General features: G+C 34.8%; 3 protein-coding genes and 1 long non-coding RNA gene across 5 annotated transcripts; 2 read left to right on the top strand and 2 right to left on the bottom strand.

The window, feature by feature from the left end:
* Positions 1 to 3,513: 3,513 nt before the first annotated feature.
* Positions 3,514 to 6,327, top strand: LOC133672570 (probable methyltransferase PMT27). Its single transcript, XM_062093016.1, has 3 exons — positions 3,514 to 5,454; positions 5,530 to 5,679; positions 6,028 to 6,327. The coding sequence occupies exons 1-3, from the start codon at positions 3,721 to 3,723 to the stop codon at positions 6,325 to 6,327; spliced, it is 2,184 nt and encodes a 727-aa protein (XP_061949000.1). The 5' UTR covers positions 3,514 to 3,720.
* Positions 6,328 to 8,844: 2,517 nt separating this feature from the next.
* LOC133672701 (glutaredoxin-C3) lies at positions 8,845 to 10,330 on the bottom strand. 2 transcript variants are annotated; one of them, XM_062093191.1, is made up of 4 exons: positions 9,946 to 10,330; positions 9,443 to 9,585; positions 9,260 to 9,358; positions 8,845 to 9,131 (listed from the first exon to the last, which is right to left on the bottom strand). In XM_062093191.1, exons 1-4 carry the CDS (start codon positions 10,119 to 10,121, stop codon positions 9,076 to 9,078), a joined length of 474 nt encoding a protein of 157 aa, XP_061949175.1. In that variant the 5' UTR covers positions 10,122 to 10,330; the 3' UTR covers positions 8,845 to 9,075. The 2 variants fall into 2 exon arrangements, with proteins under 2 accessions (XP_061949175.1, XP_061949176.1); XM_062093192.1 differs by having other exon boundaries at positions 9,443 to 9,516; positions 9,946 to 10,319.
* A 388-nt stretch (positions 10,331 to 10,718) lies between these two features.
* Positions 10,719 to 12,963, top strand: LOC133672849 (uncharacterized). Its single transcript, XR_009834907.1, has 2 exons — positions 10,719 to 11,543; positions 12,548 to 12,963. It is a non-coding gene; the product is annotated as an uncharacterized LOC133672849 (long non-coding RNA).
* Positions 12,964 to 13,588: 625 nt separating this feature from the next.
* On the bottom strand, positions 13,589 to 16,879 carry LOC133672470 (aldehyde dehydrogenase family 3 member F1). Its single transcript, XM_062092898.1, has 10 exons — positions 16,611 to 16,879; positions 16,335 to 16,403; positions 16,109 to 16,205; positions 15,367 to 15,573; positions 15,132 to 15,256; positions 14,933 to 15,037; positions 14,686 to 14,858; positions 14,364 to 14,454; positions 14,143 to 14,292; positions 13,589 to 14,061 (listed from the first exon to the last, which is right to left on the bottom strand). Exons 1-10 carry the CDS (start codon positions 16,797 to 16,799, stop codon positions 13,825 to 13,827), a joined length of 1,443 nt encoding a protein of 480 aa, XP_061948882.1. The 5' UTR covers positions 16,800 to 16,879; the 3' UTR covers positions 13,589 to 13,824.
* Positions 16,880 to 21,387: the final 4,508 nt, after the last annotated feature.

Raw genomic sequence — 21,387 nt, forward strand, 5'->3', positions numbered from 1 at the left:
AGCTGAGATTCCACGACAACTGCTCTAGTTTGATTGACCCCTCTGCGGGTAGAATTTTTTTATATTTTAAACGTAATTTTATTTTTTTTAAGATGTTGTTAATATTTTTTTCTAGTTGTTAATTTTATTTTTGGATTCAATTGAGTCCACTTAGATTTATATACCAAAACAATATTCAAAGTTATGAAATTATGATAATCAAATACAAAATAAATAAATAAAAAATTATAAAACTTAATTTTCAATTAATTCAATATTAAAAAATAAAAAAAAAATTAATTAAAAAAATAATTTAAATTAATTAGTTCAACCAGCGAGTTGGATTACAAAACTAAAATAACTATATAAAAAACAAATCCATAAATAATATTTTGTTTGACTCAATGGCTAGCATGGATCCAAACCGAGATCAATGGGACATCAAGAGGCTGGAGATTATTAGTAAATTGATTGGTTAAAGTACTGATAGAAGAGAGATCATGGCAGGCATTGCGCTGAAATATGCATCAAGGCATGGATTGCAATCTCGAGCATCTTCTTAGAATAATGTTCTGTGCCCAAAAGTTGATGCCACGAGGATTCCATTTCCTTTCATCAATTTAATCTAACCCGAAAAGGTTATATAAATATCGATCGAACATATTCTTCCCAGGATCTGGTTCTAGGTTTCGAGAACAACAGACAGAAGGGCATTATAAAAGCTGAGACAATATAATGTTGTCTCAATTCCACCGGACCCCTAACCTTCCGACATGTCAAAACTCGGTAGAGGAGGGGCAAGGTGCCCAAGATTCAGATCTGATGGGAGGTGAAATCTGGGTTCTCTTTATTTTTATTTTTTTTTTTAAAAAAAACCCTATTCAATCGAGAGTCATGAGTGTATATAAGAAGATTAAACAGGAAAATCCTCATTGGAAAAGGCTTATAATCTTGGATCCACAGGACAAATAATGCCATCAAACCACTAAACAATACCCTTAAACAAAACTTATACATCTAAATCCAACTTGGAAATACTAATCTAAGTCAAAACCAGTCTATTTGCCATCAATTATGAAAATAAAATATATACGCATTAATGTTTACTCTAAATATTAGTCATATTATTTTCATCAATAATACGCATCCTACAAAACCCAAAACCTAGATAAATTTTGTTATCTCCAAGTAGTCCAACATTGTTGGAAAAAAAATAAATAAAAATTTACCTTCCTATCTATTACGAGGATGTTTGAAAATATAATAGTGGTTGTTTTTTAAAATATTTTTTGTTTATAAATACATCAAAATATATTTTTTTTAAAAAAAAATTATTTTTAACATTAGTATATTAAAATGATATGAAAATACTAAAAAAATATTAATTTAAAATAAAAAAATTAAAAATTTTAAAAAATATTTTTAAAACACAAAAATATTATCGTAAATGTAAATTTCATCGGAAACTTATTTTTGTAAGTTTTTCAGTTGTCTAAACCCAACCTTTTTACACCTTCTTAGCCCATTAGTTTTGGGAGGCCATAATTGTTGCGAAGTTTTCAACAACTTCGTCAAAATCCATGCTGGGCCTCGGTATATAAGTTTGAAACGTGTCTTCAATTTGTCCAGCAGAAACTCACCAGGCCCTGCCGATGTTGATATTCTGCTGCCCAAATTTAGGTACGAAGAATGCTTAACACCGACACCATAAAATCATAAATGTTTCAACCTTCAATTTATTTTTTATTTTTTTGTGATGAACAAGGATTCAAAACCTATAATTGTTCAATTTAGCCCAATGTTAGGGTAAGGTACTGTGCTGGGTTCAATTCAACCTCACAGATGGCCCATAGAATTCAGAGTGTACATACTTCGGCTTCTTTTTTGTCACTCTCTCATGTCCCATTTGCCCCAATTCATCAAAAGTTCTCCCCCAAGGTTCTTGCAAGGAAGCTAAAGCTTTCATGATTAATAATTAAGGTTCAACCGTGTGACTTGTTCCGCCCCCGTCCCGGGTTCGACCCTCTATGTGCACGCCTGTCACCCCCGCGGTGCCTAACCTGCCCCTGAGCTTGCAGGATGTCCAGTGGGCCGTGGGGAATAGTCGTGGTGCGCGCAAGCTGACCCGGACACCCCACGTAAATCAAAAAAAAAAAATAATAAAAAAAAATAATTAAGGTTCAACATTTATCCATAAAATACTATTTATTAGAATAATATTTTATATTTTTTAAATATTTTTTTAATTTAATACTAGATTGTTTTGGAAATCATACTTCATAAGTTTTTATTTTTTTATTTTTTTCTATTGAGTTATATATCAGTTTGATGTTTTAATTTTTTTTTTAATTTCAATGTTCAACATTAAATATATTAAAAATAAGGCTTCATAATTTTGTTTTGATCTCATTAACCAAGTCACAAGTTTAGCATATTAATTCTAGTTGACTCAGGTTAATTTTTTTTTTATTTTTATCCTTCGACATTGAGTTAATTGAAAATTAAATTTTATATAAAAAAAATTTCTTCTTTCTATAGGTTATCACGATCTCATAACCAAAGTTACGAGTTTAGCAGATTGACCTGAGTTGATTTTATTTATTTATTGGTATTTTTTTAATTGTACTTTATTTTTTTAACAGAGTTATTATAATTTCATAATCAAAATCATAGATTTAATCGGTTGGTTTGAGTTGACTAGGTTTATTTTTTTGGGTTCATTTTTAATTAGATACAACCTCAGCTTCGGTCAAAAAAGCTTAGGGGTTCGATCTCTGGAAACTGGTCTAAAATCGTATTTCTTCCATAGCCTTCACCTGGAACACATTCTTCATCTTTTGATGTACGAAGGCTTTTGGTCTCTCATATCATCAGCTTGTAGGTTTCCTGATCTGAAACTATGTAGTTTTCTTGGGTTTTCTTTTTCTTATGATGAATAGACTTTTCGTAATAATCTACTAAATTAAAGTAGTTTTTTTTAATTTTATTATTTAATAACTTTTTTTTTTAATTTTATTTTTTAATATTAGAATATTTAAGAATTGAGTTTCATAACTTTTTTCAATTTGTTTTTTGTGAAGTTATCTTAATCTCATAAATTTAGTTTTTTTTCTCAATTTCAACATTTAACACTAGATTCATTAGAAATTGAGCTTCATATAATTTTTTTTCTTATTTTAAAAAGGTGTCCCGGTCTCATAACTCTGATCATAAATTTAATAGGATAGACAAATGTTATTGTCTAGTATGTTGATCCATTAACCCGGATCAATCTAATATTTTGTTGTTTTAATATTATAAAAAATGATATATGATATATTATTGTAACAATAATTTTTTAAAAATATCATTCAATTTACATTATATGAGTTCATAATTAATTTTTTTTATTAAAAAATAAATTGAAAATACTTCAATATTTTTTTCATGATAAAAGAATTTAATCCTACCCACGATCGAAGGTGAGCCAATTAAATAGAATCCCTCTGAAATAGAGCCCAAAACATCATGATTCTCATCCCTTGCTTTGCCACTTCTTCACACACACTACAAAAACAAGATAACAAATTCCGTCTCCGACTCTTTTGGATCTTTGAGGCATTCTACCTTGGAATGTTTCTCTCATGTTTCTCCACAAGCATAGCTGAAAACACTCCTTTGCTTTACACTGTTACATCCCATTCTACGCTATCTTATTTCTTTCATATTTTCTGACAAACATAGCTCGAAACCTAAATAGAAATGGCTAGGCTTCGAAGTAGCAAGCGTAATTCTTCCTCTAGATCATACACATCAACACTAACCACCATCGCCTTCATAGCATTGTGTGCTATAGGTGTTTGGATGCTAACTTCAAACCCACGTGTTACTCCACAAACCACAACTCACGTCGCCAAACCAGTCATTACCACCACCACAGACATTGCCGCCGACGCGGATGTTTCAATCTCCAATGAGGTAGAACACACTGAATCCAGGAGCAAAAAGCACACCCATGTTTATGAAGACAATCCAGGAGATCTTCCCGATGATGCTATCAAATCCGACGAGCTTAAAAGCAATGATGACAGTGACAATAAAGAAGAAAGTAACTACGGGAAACAGGAAACGGATGGTGGTGATAGTAAGGCTGATCAAGAGAGCTCATCACAGGATTTAAAGGGAGAAGGATCTCGTGAGGAGCAGCAGAAACAGGAGGAAAGACAGAATCAGATATCTGAAGAAAGTTCACACACTCAAAATCGACAAGCTGATCAAACCAGCCAAGAAAGTTCTCAATCTGAAGGTAGCCAGGAAGCAAGTGTCAATCAAGAACAAGAAACAAATGCCAGCCAAGAAGAAAAAACGAATGACAATCAACAACAAGAGCAAAGTACAGTATCTGAAACTGATGATAGTAATTCACATGATTCTATAAATCAGAATGAAGAACAAGATCAAGCACAACAGCAGCAGCAGCAGCAACAAGAAGATGTCGAAAACAGTAGTAAGGATTTACAGGATTCTCAGAACCAAGAATCAAAAGAAGACCAACAACAAGGTTCTGGACTCGATGAAAACAATCAAGAATCTGATCACAATGAGAAAACATATGAAGAGCAACAACAAGAGCAAAGAATAGAAGATACTGGAGGTCAGAATTCTTCTCAAGAATCCCAAAAAGAGGTATCTGAAGAAGATAAAAAACAAAGAATACAGCAGCAGCAGCAGCAGCAACAAAAACAAGATGTTGAAGATAGTAGTAAGGATTTACCGGATTCTCAGAACCAAGAATCGAAAGAAGACGAGCAACAACAAGGTTCTGGACTCAATGAAAACAATCAAGAATCGAATCAAAATGAAAAACCATTTGAAGACCAACAACAACAAGATAGTACTGTAATCAATGAAAGCAATCAAGAATCTGATCAAAATGAGAAAACTTATGATGATCAACAACAAGAGCAAAGACAAGAGGATACTGGGGTTCAGGATTCTTCTCAAGAATCCCAAAATGAGGTATCTGGAGAAGATCAAAAACAAAGAATACAGCAGCAGCAGCAGCAGCAACAACAAACACATGATCAAGAAACCGAACAAGAATCTCAGGTGGATAGCAACACAAACCAAGAAACCAAGCAGGAATCAAGCTCGGGCGAGTCAGCATTTCCAGGTGGCGGGAACCCAGGAATACCAAAAGAATCAAAGGAGTCATGGTCAACTCAAGCAGCAGAGTCAGAGAATCAAAAGGAGAGAAGGAAGGAGGAATCAGACGGTAATGACAGCATGTATGGGTACACTTGGCAACTCTGTAATGTCACTGCGGGTCCTGATTATATACCTTGTTTAGATAATGAAAAGGCCTTAAGACAACTACATACAACCGGACACTTTGAACATAGAGAGAGGCATTGTCCTGAGCTTGGACCCACTTGTTTGGTTCCACTTCCTCAAGGTTACAAAAGACCCATCACATGGCCTCAAAGTAGAGACAAGGTATATCATTGAATCTTGAAGGTTAGATTAGGGTGATTTTGTGGGGTTGTAACTTTGTTTAGTGTGGTCTTGCAGATATGGTATCACAATGTACCTCATCCAAAATTGGCAGAGGTCAAAGGTCATCAAAATTGGGTTAAGGTTACTGGTGAGTTTTTGACCTTCCCTGGTGGTGGAACTCAGTTCATACATGGAGCTCTTCACTATATTGATTTTGTTCAACAGGTAAACTAATCCCACAATTTAATATCTTGCATGATGCAATGTGTCCTCAAGGGACATTTCAACGCAATGCGTGAATAGTGCCCTTGAGGCGACGCTCCAAACAGTTTGAGTTTGGGTAAATATTAGAAAGATAGACTCAGTCTTGACACGTGAAAATCGCACAGAAATGCCACCCGGCCATGAATAAATAGATAAAGCACCCTAATCTCACCATTGAAGTGATGCATGCGTTCGTGCTCAAGCAGTTCTTAGCTCTGGAAAATATCCTCATCAAGTGGATACTTGTCATCCGTATTGCATGTTTTATGCGCATGAATTCCCATATTGATTCATGGTTAATGGGTGCAGGCTGTGCCCAAAATTAAATGGGGAAAGCACACTAGAGTGATACTGGATGTTGGGTGTGGAGTTGCAAGCTTTGGTGGTTATAATTTTGAAAGGGATGTTCTTACAATGTCTTTTGCACCCAAAGATGAACATGAAGCTCAAGTCCAATTTGCCCTTGAAAGAGGAATACCTGCAATATCTGCTGTCATGGGTTCCCAGCGTCTCCCGTTCCCTAGTAGGGTCTTTGATCTCATCCACTGTGCGCGTTGTAGAGTCCCTTGGCATGCAGAAGGTCACAACCTTTTCATATCTCCAGTCTGAGTACAATATAGATTATGAATCCAATAGAAGAAACAGAACATTTGTTGTAATTTGCTTTTGCTAAAGAAGATTAGGTGCTTGTTCAGGTGGCAAGCTACTTTTAGAATTGAATCGCCTTCTCCGGCCTGGAGGTTATTTTGTCTGGTCAGCAACTCCTGTTTACCAAAAGCTTCAGGAAGATGTGGAGATATGGCAAGGTTGGATACCAAGAACTGATTATTTGAACAATCTATGATCTTATATCCAGCTGACCTCTTGTTATTTTGCTAGCTATGTCTGCGTTGACGGTATCTATGTGTTGGGAGCTTGTGACTATCAAGAAAGATAAACTTAACGGTATCGGTGCTGCCATCTACAGAAAACCTACCACAAATAATTGCTATGATCAAAGAATCAAGAACAGCCCTCCAATGTGTGATAATGATGACGATGCAAATGCTGCCTGGTCAGTCAGTTTCTCAGGCACTCCTAATGACTCTTAACAATTGGAAATGGGTTGATCAATAGCTAACCGGACTCTTTATTAATGGTCATTCTGGCATTGCATTTTCAGGTATGTGCCTCTGCAGGCATGCATGCACCGGGTACCTCATTCTAAATCTCAGAGAGGGGGTAAATGGCCAGAGGATTGGCCTGAAAGACTACAAATACCTCCTTACTGGCTAAAGAGCTCTCAGATGGGGATCTATGGTAAGCCAGCTCCTCAAGATTTTGAAGCAGATTATGAACATTGGAAACATGTCGTCAGCAACTCATACATGAAGGGATTGGGTATCAGCTGGTCCAACGTCAGGAATATAATGGATATGAGAGCCGTTTATGGGGGGTAATGATGCTTATCAACTGTTGTTGTTTTATAATGCTAATTGCAAGACGGTATTATCCTGTTTAAACGTATCCTCTTCACATGATTCTGATGCAAAACTCGTTTTTTATGCATCCAGGTTTGCAGCAGCTCTCAAGGATCTTAAGGTCTGGGTGTTCAATGTAGTGAACACAGACTCTCCAGATACACTACCGATAATTTATGAGAGAGGTCTTTTTGGGATATACCATGATTGGTGCGAATCCTTCAGCACATACCCTCGAACTTACGACCTCCTACATGCTGATCATCTCTTCTCAAAGCTGAAAAAACGGTAAATATGATTGGATCAATACTTCTCATTTTCCATTTGTAATTCATTTTGTCCATCTGGGGAGCTTGATGACCAAATTGTGGTGTGGATTTTACAGGTGCCAGCTTGCTCCTGTATTGGCAGAAGTTGATAGAATCGCAAGACCTGGAGGTAAACTGATTGTTCGTGATGAGTCAAGTGCAATTGAGGAAGTGGAGAACTTGTTGAAGTCTCTACATTGGGAGGTTCATCTAATCTTCTCCAAGGACCAAGAAGGTTTACTCAGCGCACAAAAAGGTGAATGGCGACCACAGACATATGCAGCTTTCACCTGATCACGAAGAGATACGACATCTGGCTGATAATCGTGTGCTGCCCCTTCTGAACAGTTCATTGACCTGCAAATGGCAACTTACTGTAGCACTTTGCTTTCTTTGGAATGTAAAGTCTTCTTCTAAAATACAGTTAGGTAAATGTATTTGTTGTTGTCTTGTAAAACTTACAGTACAAGAATCTCTGCGTAGAATTATAATAGGCCAACAGGCGAAATTTTGCACCAGAAAGATGGTCACTCGTAACATGCATGATGGAGCTCCTGAAAAGATTATCCCATAAAAAAATTCATACAATACAAACACAAGGAATTAGACAAGAAAACACACTAGCCGGGACCAGAGAATCAATAACTTCGCCACATAGCTGCATCCATGAATATGGAACCTCACTCACAAGGTCACAAACAGTAATGGCCCCCCTTCATCACTAACTTGGCCACTAGCTGCATCAATGAATATGGAACCTCACTCACATGTTCACCAACACTAATGCCCCCCCTTCATCACTTTGCAGATCATTATGAAACTTGCGTAGCTTACAGATAAACAGACTGGCTACCAGGGATTGCGTATGCATACTAGGTACCATTAACTACTAGAGTTCACCGTAATCCAGCCAACTATGGTAACACAGTTTTGCCATCAAATTTAATCACTATATTGTTTTGATAGGAAATCTGTTAATGATTCAAAACAAAAACTATCACTAAACCTTCTTCGCACCTTCCCTCACACATAGGAAAAGTCTAGCGATAGAAAAACTCTTGCAATGCAGAGCCAGTGTATCCATTACAGAATGACCACAGAATCATTCAACATCAGTAAATGAAATGTGGAAACTCCATCTTGGTAAAATTTGCATGATGCCTGCAGAAACTCATCAACACTGAGTGGCATAGACCTACTTCTTGGGAAGACATTCTCTTCATATAGTTTAATCATGTATGAAGTAACATGATAATTCAAATGATCCTCAAAATCATCTTATAATCCCCACCCCCCCCCCCCCCCCCCACCCCCAACTCTTCGTTGGTGCATGAACAACTCTAGTGAATTTGAGAAAATTACAAGAAAAATGTCTTTTACTTCATTTAACAAAGGTTTAAATGCTATGATATATTCTTTAACTTCAACTCACAATTTCAAAACAAAGGACAAAATCAACCCTATATCAACACCATGTGTTGTTAACATGGCTCTACAAAAACAGAACCTTATCAAGTTATGATAAATACTTCAAGCTCCATTGGACTTCAATACCAGATGCAGCTTCTAATCAGATTCCAGCATTTCCACTACTCCGTGCCTAGAAGTTTCTGCAGTTCACCACTCTCGACGGCAGCTCTGAGATCTAAATATCAAAATTAACGATCAAATAGCATTAGTAAAATGAAGAGAAACAAGCCTGAAAACTATTACATCCCTCAAAGAAGGAAAATTTTAAAAAGAAGAAAGAGGGCAAGGAACAGAGCAGCTAACCATCAGATCCACCAATATGCTTGCCATTCACAAATATTTGAGGGACAGTGCGCTTGCCAACTAAATCAAGCAGATAATCCTGAATTTCACCTCCATCATCTGCAAAATTCATAGAAACACTGCCAATTTAAACCATTTTTCCCGGTACCCATGCTACATGAATCTGTAGCTAAATAGAGATACCTCGAAGATCAAGCTCCACGGCAAAAGGTTTCTCATACAGTTCACTGAACACACGCTTGGCACGCAAACAATACCTATAAACAAAAAGAAAACAAATAACAATTCTTCCTCCCAAAATGCTCAAGTGAGATTCAGCTTTTGCACTGCACAGTTAGCTGTGTATTAAAATTAATTCCCAGAATTCATAAAACATAGACGATTGGCTGTAAACTAGAATTCCCAGAAATGCATATAATTCAAAGAACTTTGCATGAAAATTAAATTCATATCCCAATCCAATAATATACTAACCAAATTCCAATATCAAAAACTACTTTCCAAAATTCTAACCAGGACCCATTTTTTTAATCTAAAAAGGAAACACAAATCAATCATAAAAGGAGAACTAAAAGAACAAAATCATCCACGTCCAAGGCATAAATTAATACTAATAACACAAAATAATATTCATGAAAAAAAAATCCCATAAAACAGAAATTAAGAGAGAGAATTATAGAATTTACGGGCAGTAAGATTTGGAGAAGATGACGATCTTGTTGGAGTAGATAACGTTTTGAACAAAAGCTGAAGCTGAATTCGATGCTTCGGTTACTTTCAATTCATTTGCTAACGCGACCAACAACAACAATAACCCAATTGTTGTCCGATTAAGAGCTATACTACACTGTATTCTCTTCATCTTCGCTTCTTTTAGCAACAACAAATAATTGCTCAGTAACTGATTTTCCTCGTACGCAAGTAATGTTTTTTATGGGTATAGTTTAATTTTCCCCTGGTATCTCGGTTTTATCCAAATAGTTTCGTTTGTTTCAATTAACCCCCAGATTTCATCGATTTTTCAATTTATCCGATAGATTAATGGGTTTAATCCATTCGAAGCCTGGCTTTAACAGAGTTTAAAAAACCACGTAGAAGTCAATTCTAGATTATCCGACAAGTTAACCGGTCAGAATATAATTTATTTATTTATTTTAATTTAAAAAAACAATATTATTTTAACTTATTTTAAAAATATTAAAATAATATTTTTGTAGAAATTAAAGAGAATTTTTTCTACTCAGAATTTTTATTTCAAGTTTTTTTAATTAAAAATATTGTAATAAAAACTATGATCAATTAAATTAAAACATAATTTAAATTAGATGTTATTTTATCAAACATGTTTTTATTTTAATATTTTTAAAAATATTCATAACCAAAATTAAATTGAATCAGGTTATAATTTATAACAACGCTAAATCGTTTTTCATTCCAATGAAATTAGATCTCATTAATCAAAATAAAGAAAATCGATCATTACCATAAAAAAAATAATCCTGATTCAGGAATTTCTATTGTTGACTGGTATAGTCGAATTACAATCAAGGACCGCATATTCATAAAAATAAAAATCAAGAACACCACCTAATTAATTGAATCTGTAACCCAGAAAAACAAATCTGAAAGAATACAGTTCATCATCACATCACGAGGGGCGGGCTAAGATTTTGAAGAATCAGATTTATAAAGCTTGTCATATTCCTCAAGCTCCTCGTAATACACATCCCAGACACATCGAACACATCCACTCCCACAACAATCTCCTGGCTCCGGCTTCTCGGGGGGCGGCGGCGGCGGGGTAGCCGTCTTCTTCTTCGATTCTTCCTCTCCTTGTTTACTCATCACCGTTGATTCAATCTGTTGATTTTTATTTTCCGTTGCCATTACAAAATTGGCAGTAACGTGACAGGATTTGGGATCTTGAGATCTTGAATTGAAGGTGATTGTTTTCGGTGATATAAATATTGGCTTAAATGGGTTTTTCATGGCGAAGATAAAATGGGTCGGGTCATTTGGTGGGTTTTTGGGTTTTGGTAACGTGTAAGAGAAGATTCGAGAAAGAAAATGATTATGGAGGGTCGCTTCCATTTACGATCTTTAAGTTTGGCAAGGGAGAATCCATGTGAGCGGGCGGCGGGTGTTGGAGGAATTCGGCCCGGTGAAAGTTGTGATTGACTTTTTGACTTTATATGTGGCAGCTTTTTATTGGTTGATTACTCTTAAGACGACAACACCCGTTTGTCTGGTCTGCGTGAGTAGAAAGTCAAAACCACCCATTTAAGTATGTTTGGTTGATTAAGGATAAGTTTCTTTTTGCCTTCTAAATGTTTTTTGTAATAATTTAATTTTTTTTTAATTTTATTAAATTATTTTGATAGAAATAAAAAATATTTTTTAAAAAATATAAATATATTATTTTAATATATTTTTAAATAAAAATCATTTTAAAAAAATATTATTATCATAAAATTAAACAATTCAAAAACTACAGGCCTGCAGTGCAAAAAATATTTTTGATTTAGAAATGTAAATTATACCTCAACCATGCCCAAGTTTCCAAACAAGTACTTAATCCAATATATATCGGTGGAAATTTTTTTGTTATAGTCTGTTTCTTTAAGTTATAGTAATTTGTGCTGATGGGAACGATTGTAGCCTGAAATATTTCAAGCGGCAACATAGTATTAACAAGGCATGTGTGTTCTGGTTTGGCTGGAACCAGGAGAACTGGTCCGGTTATTGATTGTTGGGTCCTCGTGATATGATTGGTTTTTGTAAGGGGTTGTTTGGACATGTGGATTCTCTAGGTCATGAACCTATTTTAGTGTCATCTCCAATTTGAGTATTAATGCTGTTTACATCAATTTGTATGTTTCTGATTCTTGATGATTTCCGGATTTTGTTCATGTTTGCGGTTGTTTTGTTCTCAATGTGAGGTTTTGAAGCTAAATACTTGAAACTAATATGTTTTTTTAGTACTCGAAGTATAAATGGTTATACTAGCCACGAGGCCCATGACATACTTGATTTGTGGAGGGTTTATGGCCAACCAGAGTTGATAATTTGTGCTAGTAAATATTGAGGTTGATTTGCAGTAAAACAAATAGCTCTGTTCATGCTCGAATGATTTTAGATTTTCATGAAATTATATGCTTCTGGTAATATTGTGGTTGATTTCTTGTTTTCGTGTGTTTGTTTGCAAGTGTGAAACCTCGAGGGGTGAATTAATATTGGCTAATGAGGACGCTAACATGCCTTTCATTTTCCTATGCTTTCATTAAAAAGATGTGGCTGTTGCGATTCTTTTCCTGTGCTTTCACTAAGAAGATGTGGCGGCAAGTTCTAGGTCCTACCATGATCAATAGGTAGGTGGGGGACAGAGACTGTGCTCCATAGGGCCATTCGGTTTCTGACTTTCTGCAGATTTTCTTGCTGTGCTGTTGGGAGTTGGGCCTTGCTTGATCTTCATGTATCTACTGTGTTTGGAAGGCCCAAGATAACTAAATTCATGGTACTAGAGATATCTCTGTGTAAAACTAGAATTCTAAATGATGCTTTATCTGATTCTAAATTTTGTGTAATCTGTCAACTGTGTAACTTTACTAGCCAGCAACTGTTAGCCTGTTTTTTTTTATGGCATCTGCTGATGCTATGCTCTTATTTTTTAACTTTGATTATATAATATGAAATTGATTTGTTAAGGATTATTGTATAATTTTGGATGTTTTTGTGCATGTTTGAGAGTTCTCCTCGGGGTCTGAGAACATTATTAAGCTTCATGATGACGGATCCGTATAGTTTTGTTTTAGTTTTGATCACTAATCTGTTGCTGCTACCTTCATGTCCTTGAATGCCATAAAAACTTTCATGTTTTTGACTTTTGAAACTTCAGAAATATGGCTGACCCTGGTTATGAACGCCAAACTGGTACTGGTTTTTCATAATTAATAAAAACTGGCTTGTGCTTGGTTTTATAATTAATAAAAAAGAGAGAGAGAGAGTTGATGAGCTGATCCAGTATTACTCAATCAAAAACCTAATTTGACCCTGCAACGTGGGCAAAATCCAGATAGAACTCTCAAAACTTTTCAATTTTAATCATTGGGGCATCCTTTAGGAACTTCTATGGCATGGGTCAAACATCAACAGAAATGAAGCATGTGCTTACTGTTACTAATCTTGAAATACTAATTAAACCTAAGGAAATACTAATTTTCTAATCCCAACTTCATCGGTATATAATTGATCTGAAAACAAAAGAAGAAGAAAAGAAATTAAAGCTAGCCCGCCCATTGAGGTTTTCCAGCCCACTAATGGTTCTTTCCATGAATAGAAGATAGATTTAAAATCTTTATTTGATAAAATAAAATTAGACCTCCAAGCAACAGTAACAGTTGGCGGTCCTCAGCCTAATACAGGAGGTATAATTGATGAGAAGCTTGCTAGAAGGATACTAATACAGGATTACTAATCTTGTTTTTATGTAATAAAGTGAAGCAAACATACTGAAGTTCATCAAAGAAGTGCTGCCTTCCTCCAAACTTGAATGCTTGTTTCATTTGCTACTTCTTCAATCCCAGAAGCAGCAATAATAATCCAATATAGTTGAAGGCGTAGAGCAATTTGATGAATTGAAACTTGAAGTTATTCCATGGTGGATACCTGGGCTCAAGCTCAGGGAAGAAACGTCTTTGCAAGATTGCTTTTTCATGACTGAAAGTATCGAAAGAGTACTTCCCGTGGTATCTTCCGAAGCCACTTTGACCAACACCTCCAAATGGTAGAGAATCACATACAAACTGCAAGTTTTAACATGAAACGTAATGCACTCCGAGTTCTAACAATATTGAAGCAAGCAAATGGAAGAGATGGGATCGTACTTGAAGCAGGGTGTCGTTGAAAGTCACACTTCCGGAGGATGTTTTTGATAGAATTTGTTTCTTGAATGTTTCATCCCTGGTGAAGGCATAAATGGCAAGAGGTTTTGGCCTGGAGCTTATGAACTCAATGCTATCATGAATATTATTCAGCTGCACAAGTACTAGCATATTTTAGATAAGAATCAGAATTTTGTAATGAGAAAGACAGGAGTAATCCTCACTGTGATAATTGGAAGCAAGGGGCCAAAGATTTCTTCTGTCATGATCTGAGAATCGAGGGGAGGATTTAGCAAGATTGTGGGCTCAATGTACCTACAAGATTATGGATGAAGATTGATAAGAGCTTCTTTCAGTATTGTTTGAATTTTCAGCTGAACTTGTGTCTCTCAACAAGTGATTTAGTGACTTGGAATGGTCAAAAAGACATGCACAAAGTTCATCAATTCTATAACTTTCCACTGATAGAGGCACCTAAAATCATAGTGTTAGAGGAGCAAATCATTTCAGGATACTCAAAGTAAAGAGGAAAGACGGAAAACTCACATTGTTTCTTCATCTACAGAACCACCGTAAACAACAGAAGCTCTAATAAGAGGGTCTTCAAGAAGGTCAAGCAACCTCTTGAAGTTGTTCTTGTTTAGAATTTTGCATAAGCTCTTTGATTCTCTTGGATTTTCACCAAAGAATTGCTTGATTGTTTTCTCTAGCAAGTCTATCTAAAACAGGCCAACATGCGGATATAAAATTCGAGCAACAAGACCAAAAGAATTATGCAGAAATTTTACATTACCAGATAAGATGCGAATTTCTCTTCTACAAGCATATAGTCAATGGCAATACATGCTTGCCCGCTGCACGACCCCCATTTTGCTGCTACTATTCTTTTGGCTATTACCTTCAGTCCAACATGCTCAAAGTTAGTCAGCTAGTATTCTCAAACATTATAGTAATCCCTTGGATCATTTAGATTCTAGTAACCACTTCGTAACCTTCATATTGGTGGGATTGGAGCTGCTGTCCAAGATGGCAGGACTTTTTCCTCCCAGCTCAAGTGTAACTGGTGTTAAATGCTGTGCAGCCGCAGTCATTACGATGCGTCCCACACGCTGACTACCTGAAGATACATTAGAAATAAGCATGGTCAACAAAACTAACATAATGCAAGCTATTTTTTAAGGCAACAGCAGATTTTCAATATGCAATTGGAAAAAAAGGAGGTGGTACCAGTGAAGAATATCTTGTCCCAATTCTGCTGTAGAAGTTGTTCGCAAACATCTATTCCACCCTCAATGACCTTAATGGATTTGGGATCCAGGTATTTAGGGATGGTCTCAGCAAGAAAAGAAGAACATGCTGGTGATAGCTCAGAAGGTTTTAAAACCACAACGTTTCCTGCAGATATTGCTCCTATTAATGGATCCAATGCCAATGCTGCATTCAAAAAGATTATTGGGTGAACGCAATATTGCAGTATCCAACACCAGTAAAGTTTATAAATACAGTAGGCCTTCTGATTATTCCTAATCTAAAGGCTGATAATTTCTTGTTGATAATTCATCATACACCAACTCAATTTTGAGACAGATATATCATAACCTTTTTAACACTTTTCAGTTTTCTTACCAAATACCAATGAACCATTATTTTTCTCTGGAAGTACAATGCCCCTGATCTTTGGTTTTGCTGAATTTCATAAGCAGGCAATGACGGAACAGATTCTACGAGTTTGTCGAACAATTGTAAAGAAATAATCCCCTCTTTTCTTATGGACTATAATTAACTTGTATGAAGAAACGACTTGATGGGTTTATTCAAGAGCTTGAAGATACAACTTGGTGGGTGCCTGAGGTATTGTGATGGTTTCTAATTATTCTTTGGGACCAAGTGACTTCTTAACTCTTCGTTTCACTCATACTGGAAAAAAAATCTCACATCAGAAATGTAGTAAAGAATTGATTGCTCTTACAGATAGGGAAGTTCCAAGATCCCATTATGAGGACGACACCAAATGGTTCGGGCATCACTTCTGCACTTGCAGGGAAGAAAGCCAGGGGTAAATTGCCCTATACGAAGTCCAAAACAGCCATTAAACAACAAAACGAGACATTAAAAAAGCATATATATGCACCAGTTCTTCTGCAGTATCAGTCCATGCTCAAAATTAAACTCAACCAGCCAAATACACACGGTACCTTTTTAGGAGCCATCCATTTCTCCACACAGCTCAAAGAAAGCTTGGCTGATTTTGCTACTACTCCAACCTACAAAGGAGTAATAATTTATTATCACTGCTTAAGTAAAGAAATAAATTAACAATCAAGCAAAAGAATTCACAACAGGATAGATGATATACAGATCTTGTCTAGACAACAATATTGACTATCAAGATCATACCCCTCTCCATCTTTTTCCCTGTCAACAGAAGGGTTGTTAAGACTAGATATAGAATTATTCACATACTCAATTACCTCATCCCTGTAAGCTTCGACGGGGTGCTTTCCCAAATCTTGATCAAGTACCTTGAACATTTCCTCTTCATTATCTTGGACAAACTCAATCATGGCTCTAAGTTGGCTTTTCCTCCATGCAACACTTCTAGTTCTTCCACTTTTAAATGTGTCTCTTAGCTCGGCCAGAGTTCCCTCTAGACCCTCCATAGCTTCCAAGCTACTGTATGTTTTGATGAAGCCTCTCCAGACTGATAAAGCCTCTATAAATTTTCCGATGGTATGTTCATAGACATGTAAGGTATTATATAGATGGCCCGCAGTCAGATCAATTTTTTTTTGTTAAAAGTATTCAGGAGACAATTATATCTTTTAAAAAATTTAAAAAAAATGATAATCAAGTTAAATATTAATTAACTTAATAATACTATCAAAAAAATTAGGTAACACCAATAAAAAAACAAATTTTAATAAATGTTGTCTACACAAAAATGGAAAACCCATGATTTCTATTATGTATTTTAGATTATGAAATTGATATAATTTAATAGAAAAAAATAATAAAAAATAACAATAAAACATGAAAAATTAAGATATAAATATAGATTAAGATATTTATTAGCACAATATGGTTTATTGACCTTATTATGTTTAATAAGTTTATCTATTAAGATCAATTTATAATAAAAATTAATACAAAAAATTTATTGAATAAAATAAAAAATATATTATGTAAAGTTGTACATTTCAAAATATTATAAGAAAATAAATATTTTTAATTTTTAAAAATAAATTTAATCCATATAAAATATATATAAAAATTAAAAATAAATCATATTAATCTCATCAAAAATCAAACACGCCAAATATAATTAAAAAATAATTATTATTAAAAATAATAGACCATAAAAATTTCAAAAAATAGAAAAAGCCTAGACATGTGGGCCTTTAATATAGGTCATATGCTCTTATTTAAAAAAAAATAGATAGGTAACACATTGTTTACATGCTCAAATTTTGAGCACTCCTATGGTAGCTAGAAAATTGAGATAGTGATTTTTTTACTCAAAAAACTCATTTTCCAACTTATTTCAACAACAAAACACTCTTAAAACACTAAAAAAATCAACTTAGTAGCCTAATAAACCTTAAAAAAATGTTCAAACCACAAGATGAAATTGAAAAAAAAATATTTAATCATTAACCTATAAGTAGTTTTTTAGGATACATCGAGGTGTAAAATAATCATCATAAGACTTCGTCTACCTTACATAACTTGTTGATACCAATTAACTTATTTTGTGGTCGGAAACGGTGTTAACAATAAGTTTTTTTCTTTTTACACCGGAATCTAGCGAGCTCTCAATCTTATCTTAAAAAAAAATGAAAAATAAAAAAATAAAGTTTAATATTAAAATATAATTTGTGAAAATTAAAAAGACTAGTTACCTAACTAATAAAAAAATTAAAATTAAAATAACTTTTTAAACAAATTTCAAAACAACTATTTATTTTACCCGTGTGCTTATTATTTTAGTTTTTTTCTTTCTTTCAGTTCAACATTTACTATTAGAAACATAATTGGATATAAAAATAAAAAAAATAAAAAAGCTTAATCGTTTAAGAATAAAATTGAAAATTATATATATAAAAAATAGTCAGTGCTTTGGTACACAGTACAGTGACATGTGAGATGGTAAATATTGATTAATGCATAGTGGAAAAAAATAGTGTATATTAATTAATATGCCTCTACCTCTCTTGCAGTCTTGTCACGTCTTCTGGCCACGACCGTCACGTCATGTCAAGTTTTCAAAGTGTTAATTAATTGCTACCGGCGATCACCAGCTGTGCTAAAAGCTCTCAATTAAGTTCCGTACTTTAATTTCCACCTCCTAGATGATATCACATTTATTTTGCTGTTAGAATTAATTGGCTAAGCATCAACCCCGTAGCCTCTCTAGCCATGAAAAACTAGATGATATTATGGTTGTTTCTCAATCTGAACAAAAATTAGTATGATATGTTTTTAATTGAAATGTATTTATATTATAATATCAAATAAGTATTAATGGTTTATTTAGTATTATGGTTTATTTTTAAAATATATTTTTTAAAAATATGTTAAAATAATATTTATTTTTTATTTTTTAATACTTAATATTTATTTTTTATATCAATATATCAAAATAATATGAAAATAAAAAAAATTATTTTTAAAAAAATTAAAATGAAAAAATAAATAGACTTTAAATAGCCGATTTAAGATCTCGATGGAAGATTGTTGAGATCTCGATGGAAGATGGTTGTTGAAGGAGGATTTTTTTTTCAAGTTTTAACTCTATTTTTCTTTTAATTGGTTAAATCTTGTTGGTAAAAATACATAGAATTTCTTTTTCATGTTCACGTTGATTAGAGACAATTTTTTTTGGTTAACATATTTTAAAGTCAATTTGAAAATTAATTAATTATAACTAAAAGGGTTCAATATTTCACAGTAGACAGAATTACTGTGAATTGTAAGTGCTTTCACTGTGAATTGTATTATTTAATATTGTAGAGTTAATTATTATAAATTATAAGTGATTTCACTGTGAATTGCACTGTTTGGTGAGGTTGCAGACCCCAAGCGCCTGGTTGCACACCTGCTCCTTTAGATCTGCAGACCCTACAGCGAAAAATAACAAATTTATTTGGTGTGGCATAGTATGGTTGCAGACCTAGACGAGCGAGTCTGCAGACCTGCGCGTCTAGGGTCTGCAGACCCGCTAGAGTCACTTCTGACCTGCACCTGGGTTTTGCAGACCCCCTCGAGGGTTGGAGACCTGTATGGCTAGGTCTGCAGAGAAGAAAAATAAAAAGAAATAATAATAACAATTGTTATTGTTATTGTTATTGTTATCATTAATAATTAATAATTTTTTTAAAAAAATATTACTATAAAAACTTTGGCTAGACAAGTTTAATATTATTGTTAATATGATAAATATTATTATTTGTATTCTAAATATTATTATCTTTATTATAATTAAAAGTATTAATAATAAGAATATTATTATTGTGATATAAATATTATTATTTTTATTATAATTAATATTGTTAATATGAAGAATATCGTTATATTTATTATAATTTTGATTATAATTAATATTATTCATATAATAATTAATAAATTTGTAGAAAACATTATAAATATTGAAAATCAAAAAAAGATTTGATTTGTAGGGTAAAATTAAGAATCAATATTACTATTATTGTTATCATCATTAGTAAATTTGTTAAAAAATATTATTATTGTCATCGAAGAAAAACCATAATTTTTTTTTAAGATTAAAAAATATAAGAACTTGGATACAGACACCTGATGCTAGGGACCTGGGTGATGGGACCGGTCCGTGCGCCTGGATGCAGACTGAGGAGAGCGGTTCTGCAGGCTCGCGCACAAGGGCTGCATACCCTAGCGGTGGGTGCAGACCAACGCGAGCGGGCCGCAGAACCGCACGCCTGGGTCTGCAGACCTGCCACGTTCCCGGGACTTGGTCTAAGTCCAGGTACACTGGATTTGGCTGCTTGCCAAGTCCTGTGTACCCTAGACTTGGCTGCTGCCAAGACCATGTTCCCCTGGATTTGGTCGCCTGCCAAGTTCATGTGCCATCATCCAGACCTGCATGTAATGGGTCCATCGTCCAGACCCAAATGTAATGGGTTCATCTTTTGGACCCAAATGTAATGGGTCTTACGTTTGTACCCACCTCTCTTGGGTCTGCGTAGGACCCAAGGCTGATGGGTCCATAAACATGGCCGGACCCAAGAGAGGTGGGTACAGATGTCGGGCCCAAGTATCTTTAGTGTTGTGCCAGGACCCAATTCACTTGGGTCTGAGGCAGGATCCATTGGCCTGAACCATGCGCCTGTGTTCTATAGACTCGAGAACCTGTGGTCTGCAGCCCCGCATGCTTGGGACTCTTCTGACCTGCCAAACCCAACAACACTTCAAAAGAGTTTGGGTCTGGTTGCCTTGCCAGACCACCGATCTTGGGTTTGGCTGGGCAATTGAACCCAATATTATTGTGTTGCAAATATTAAAAATACTATTATTTGTATAAGAAATATTGTTATTCTTATTATAATTAATTGTTATTTGTCTGTGGCGTCTGAGATTGGATTTTTGAAGGGCAGCGTGAGAAGTATTGAGAGCATGGTTGTTAAAAATGCGTTTTGACTCGTAAAATTGTTTAATTTTACGAGTCAAAACACATAAAACGTGTAAAATCAGGGTTAAAACTTGAAAACCAGTAAAATCGATCAAACCCAATCAAACTCGTATAAAAACGAGTCAACTCGTAAAAAACATTAAAAACGTAACGTTTTCACGATTTCTCGTGAAATTAAAACAAATGCTCCTGTGCTGACTCAACACTCCCTTTTCCCAGTCCCCACCCCACCCGTGTGGCCGTGACCGACACTCCACTCCAGTGACTCCACACTTCGTCCTTGACTCTCTTCCCCTTTTCCCAGCAGATTAAGAAATTACTTTCCCCGGATCCGGAGCGTTCTTGGCGTTGGCGAGACGAAGGTATGAATTTATTCTCAATCCCAAGCTTTGTTTTTTCTGTCTAATGGTGGTGATTAGAGACCAAAAAAAAATTATCTAGGTATTATGTGAATCTTTGTTTATCTTCTACTATTAATTGGTTTGCTTATGTTCTGTTAAATCCATGACGCAAAGAACAACATAAGAGATTTTTTGATGTTTCTTGTAATTTCTAATTTTCTCGGAGGGGGAGTGGTGTTGTTA

The sequence above is a fragment of the Populus nigra genome, chromosome 14 (genome assembly GCF_951802175.1).
Source record: "Populus nigra chromosome 14, ddPopNigr1.1, whole genome shotgun sequence".
Taxonomy (NCBI): Eukaryota; Viridiplantae; Streptophyta; class Magnoliopsida; order Malpighiales; family Salicaceae; genus Populus; species Populus nigra.

What these genes read in the sequence shown, in the direction of transcription:
- LOC133672701 (XM_062093191.1), bottom strand. Translation starts at nt 10,121, where the DNA reads ATGAAGAGAATACAGTGTAGTATAGCTCTTAATCGGACAACAATTGGG. An exon ending in TTCTCCAAATCTTACTGCCC is followed by an intron (nt 9,586 to 9,945) that starts GTAAATTCTATA and finishes CTAACTGTGCAG; the next exon opens with TGCAAAAGCTGAATCTCACT. An exon ending in CGTGGAGCTTGATCTTCGAG is followed by an intron (nt 9,359 to 9,442) that starts GTATCTCTATTT and finishes TGAATTTTGCAG; the next exon opens with ATGATGGAGGTGAAATTCAG.
- LOC133672470 (XM_062092898.1), bottom strand. Translation starts at nt 16,799, where the DNA reads ATGGAGGGTCTAGAGGGAACTCTGGCCGAGCTAAGAGACACATTTAAA. An exon ending in CCAATCCCACCAATATGAAG is followed by an intron (nt 15,038 to 15,131) that starts GTTACGAAGTGG and finishes GTTGGACTGAAG; the next exon opens with GTAATAGCCAAAAGAATAGT. An exon ending in CCTTGCTTCCAATTATCACA is followed by an intron (nt 14,293 to 14,363) that starts GTGAGGATTACT and finishes GTACTTGTGCAG; the next exon opens with CTGAATAATATTCATGATAG.
- LOC133672570 (XM_062093016.1), top strand. Translation starts at nt 3,721, where the DNA reads ATGGCTAGGCTTCGAAGTAGCAAGCGTAATTCTTCCTCTAGATCATAC. An exon ending in GGCCTCAAAGTAGAGACAAG is followed by an intron (nt 5,455 to 5,529) that starts GTATATCATTGA and finishes GTGGTCTTGCAG; the next exon opens with ATATGGTATCACAATGTACC. An exon ending in ATATTGATTTTGTTCAACAG is followed by an intron (nt 5,680 to 6,027) that starts GTAAACTAATCC and finishes TAATGGGTGCAG; the next exon opens with GCTGTGCCCAAAATTAAATG.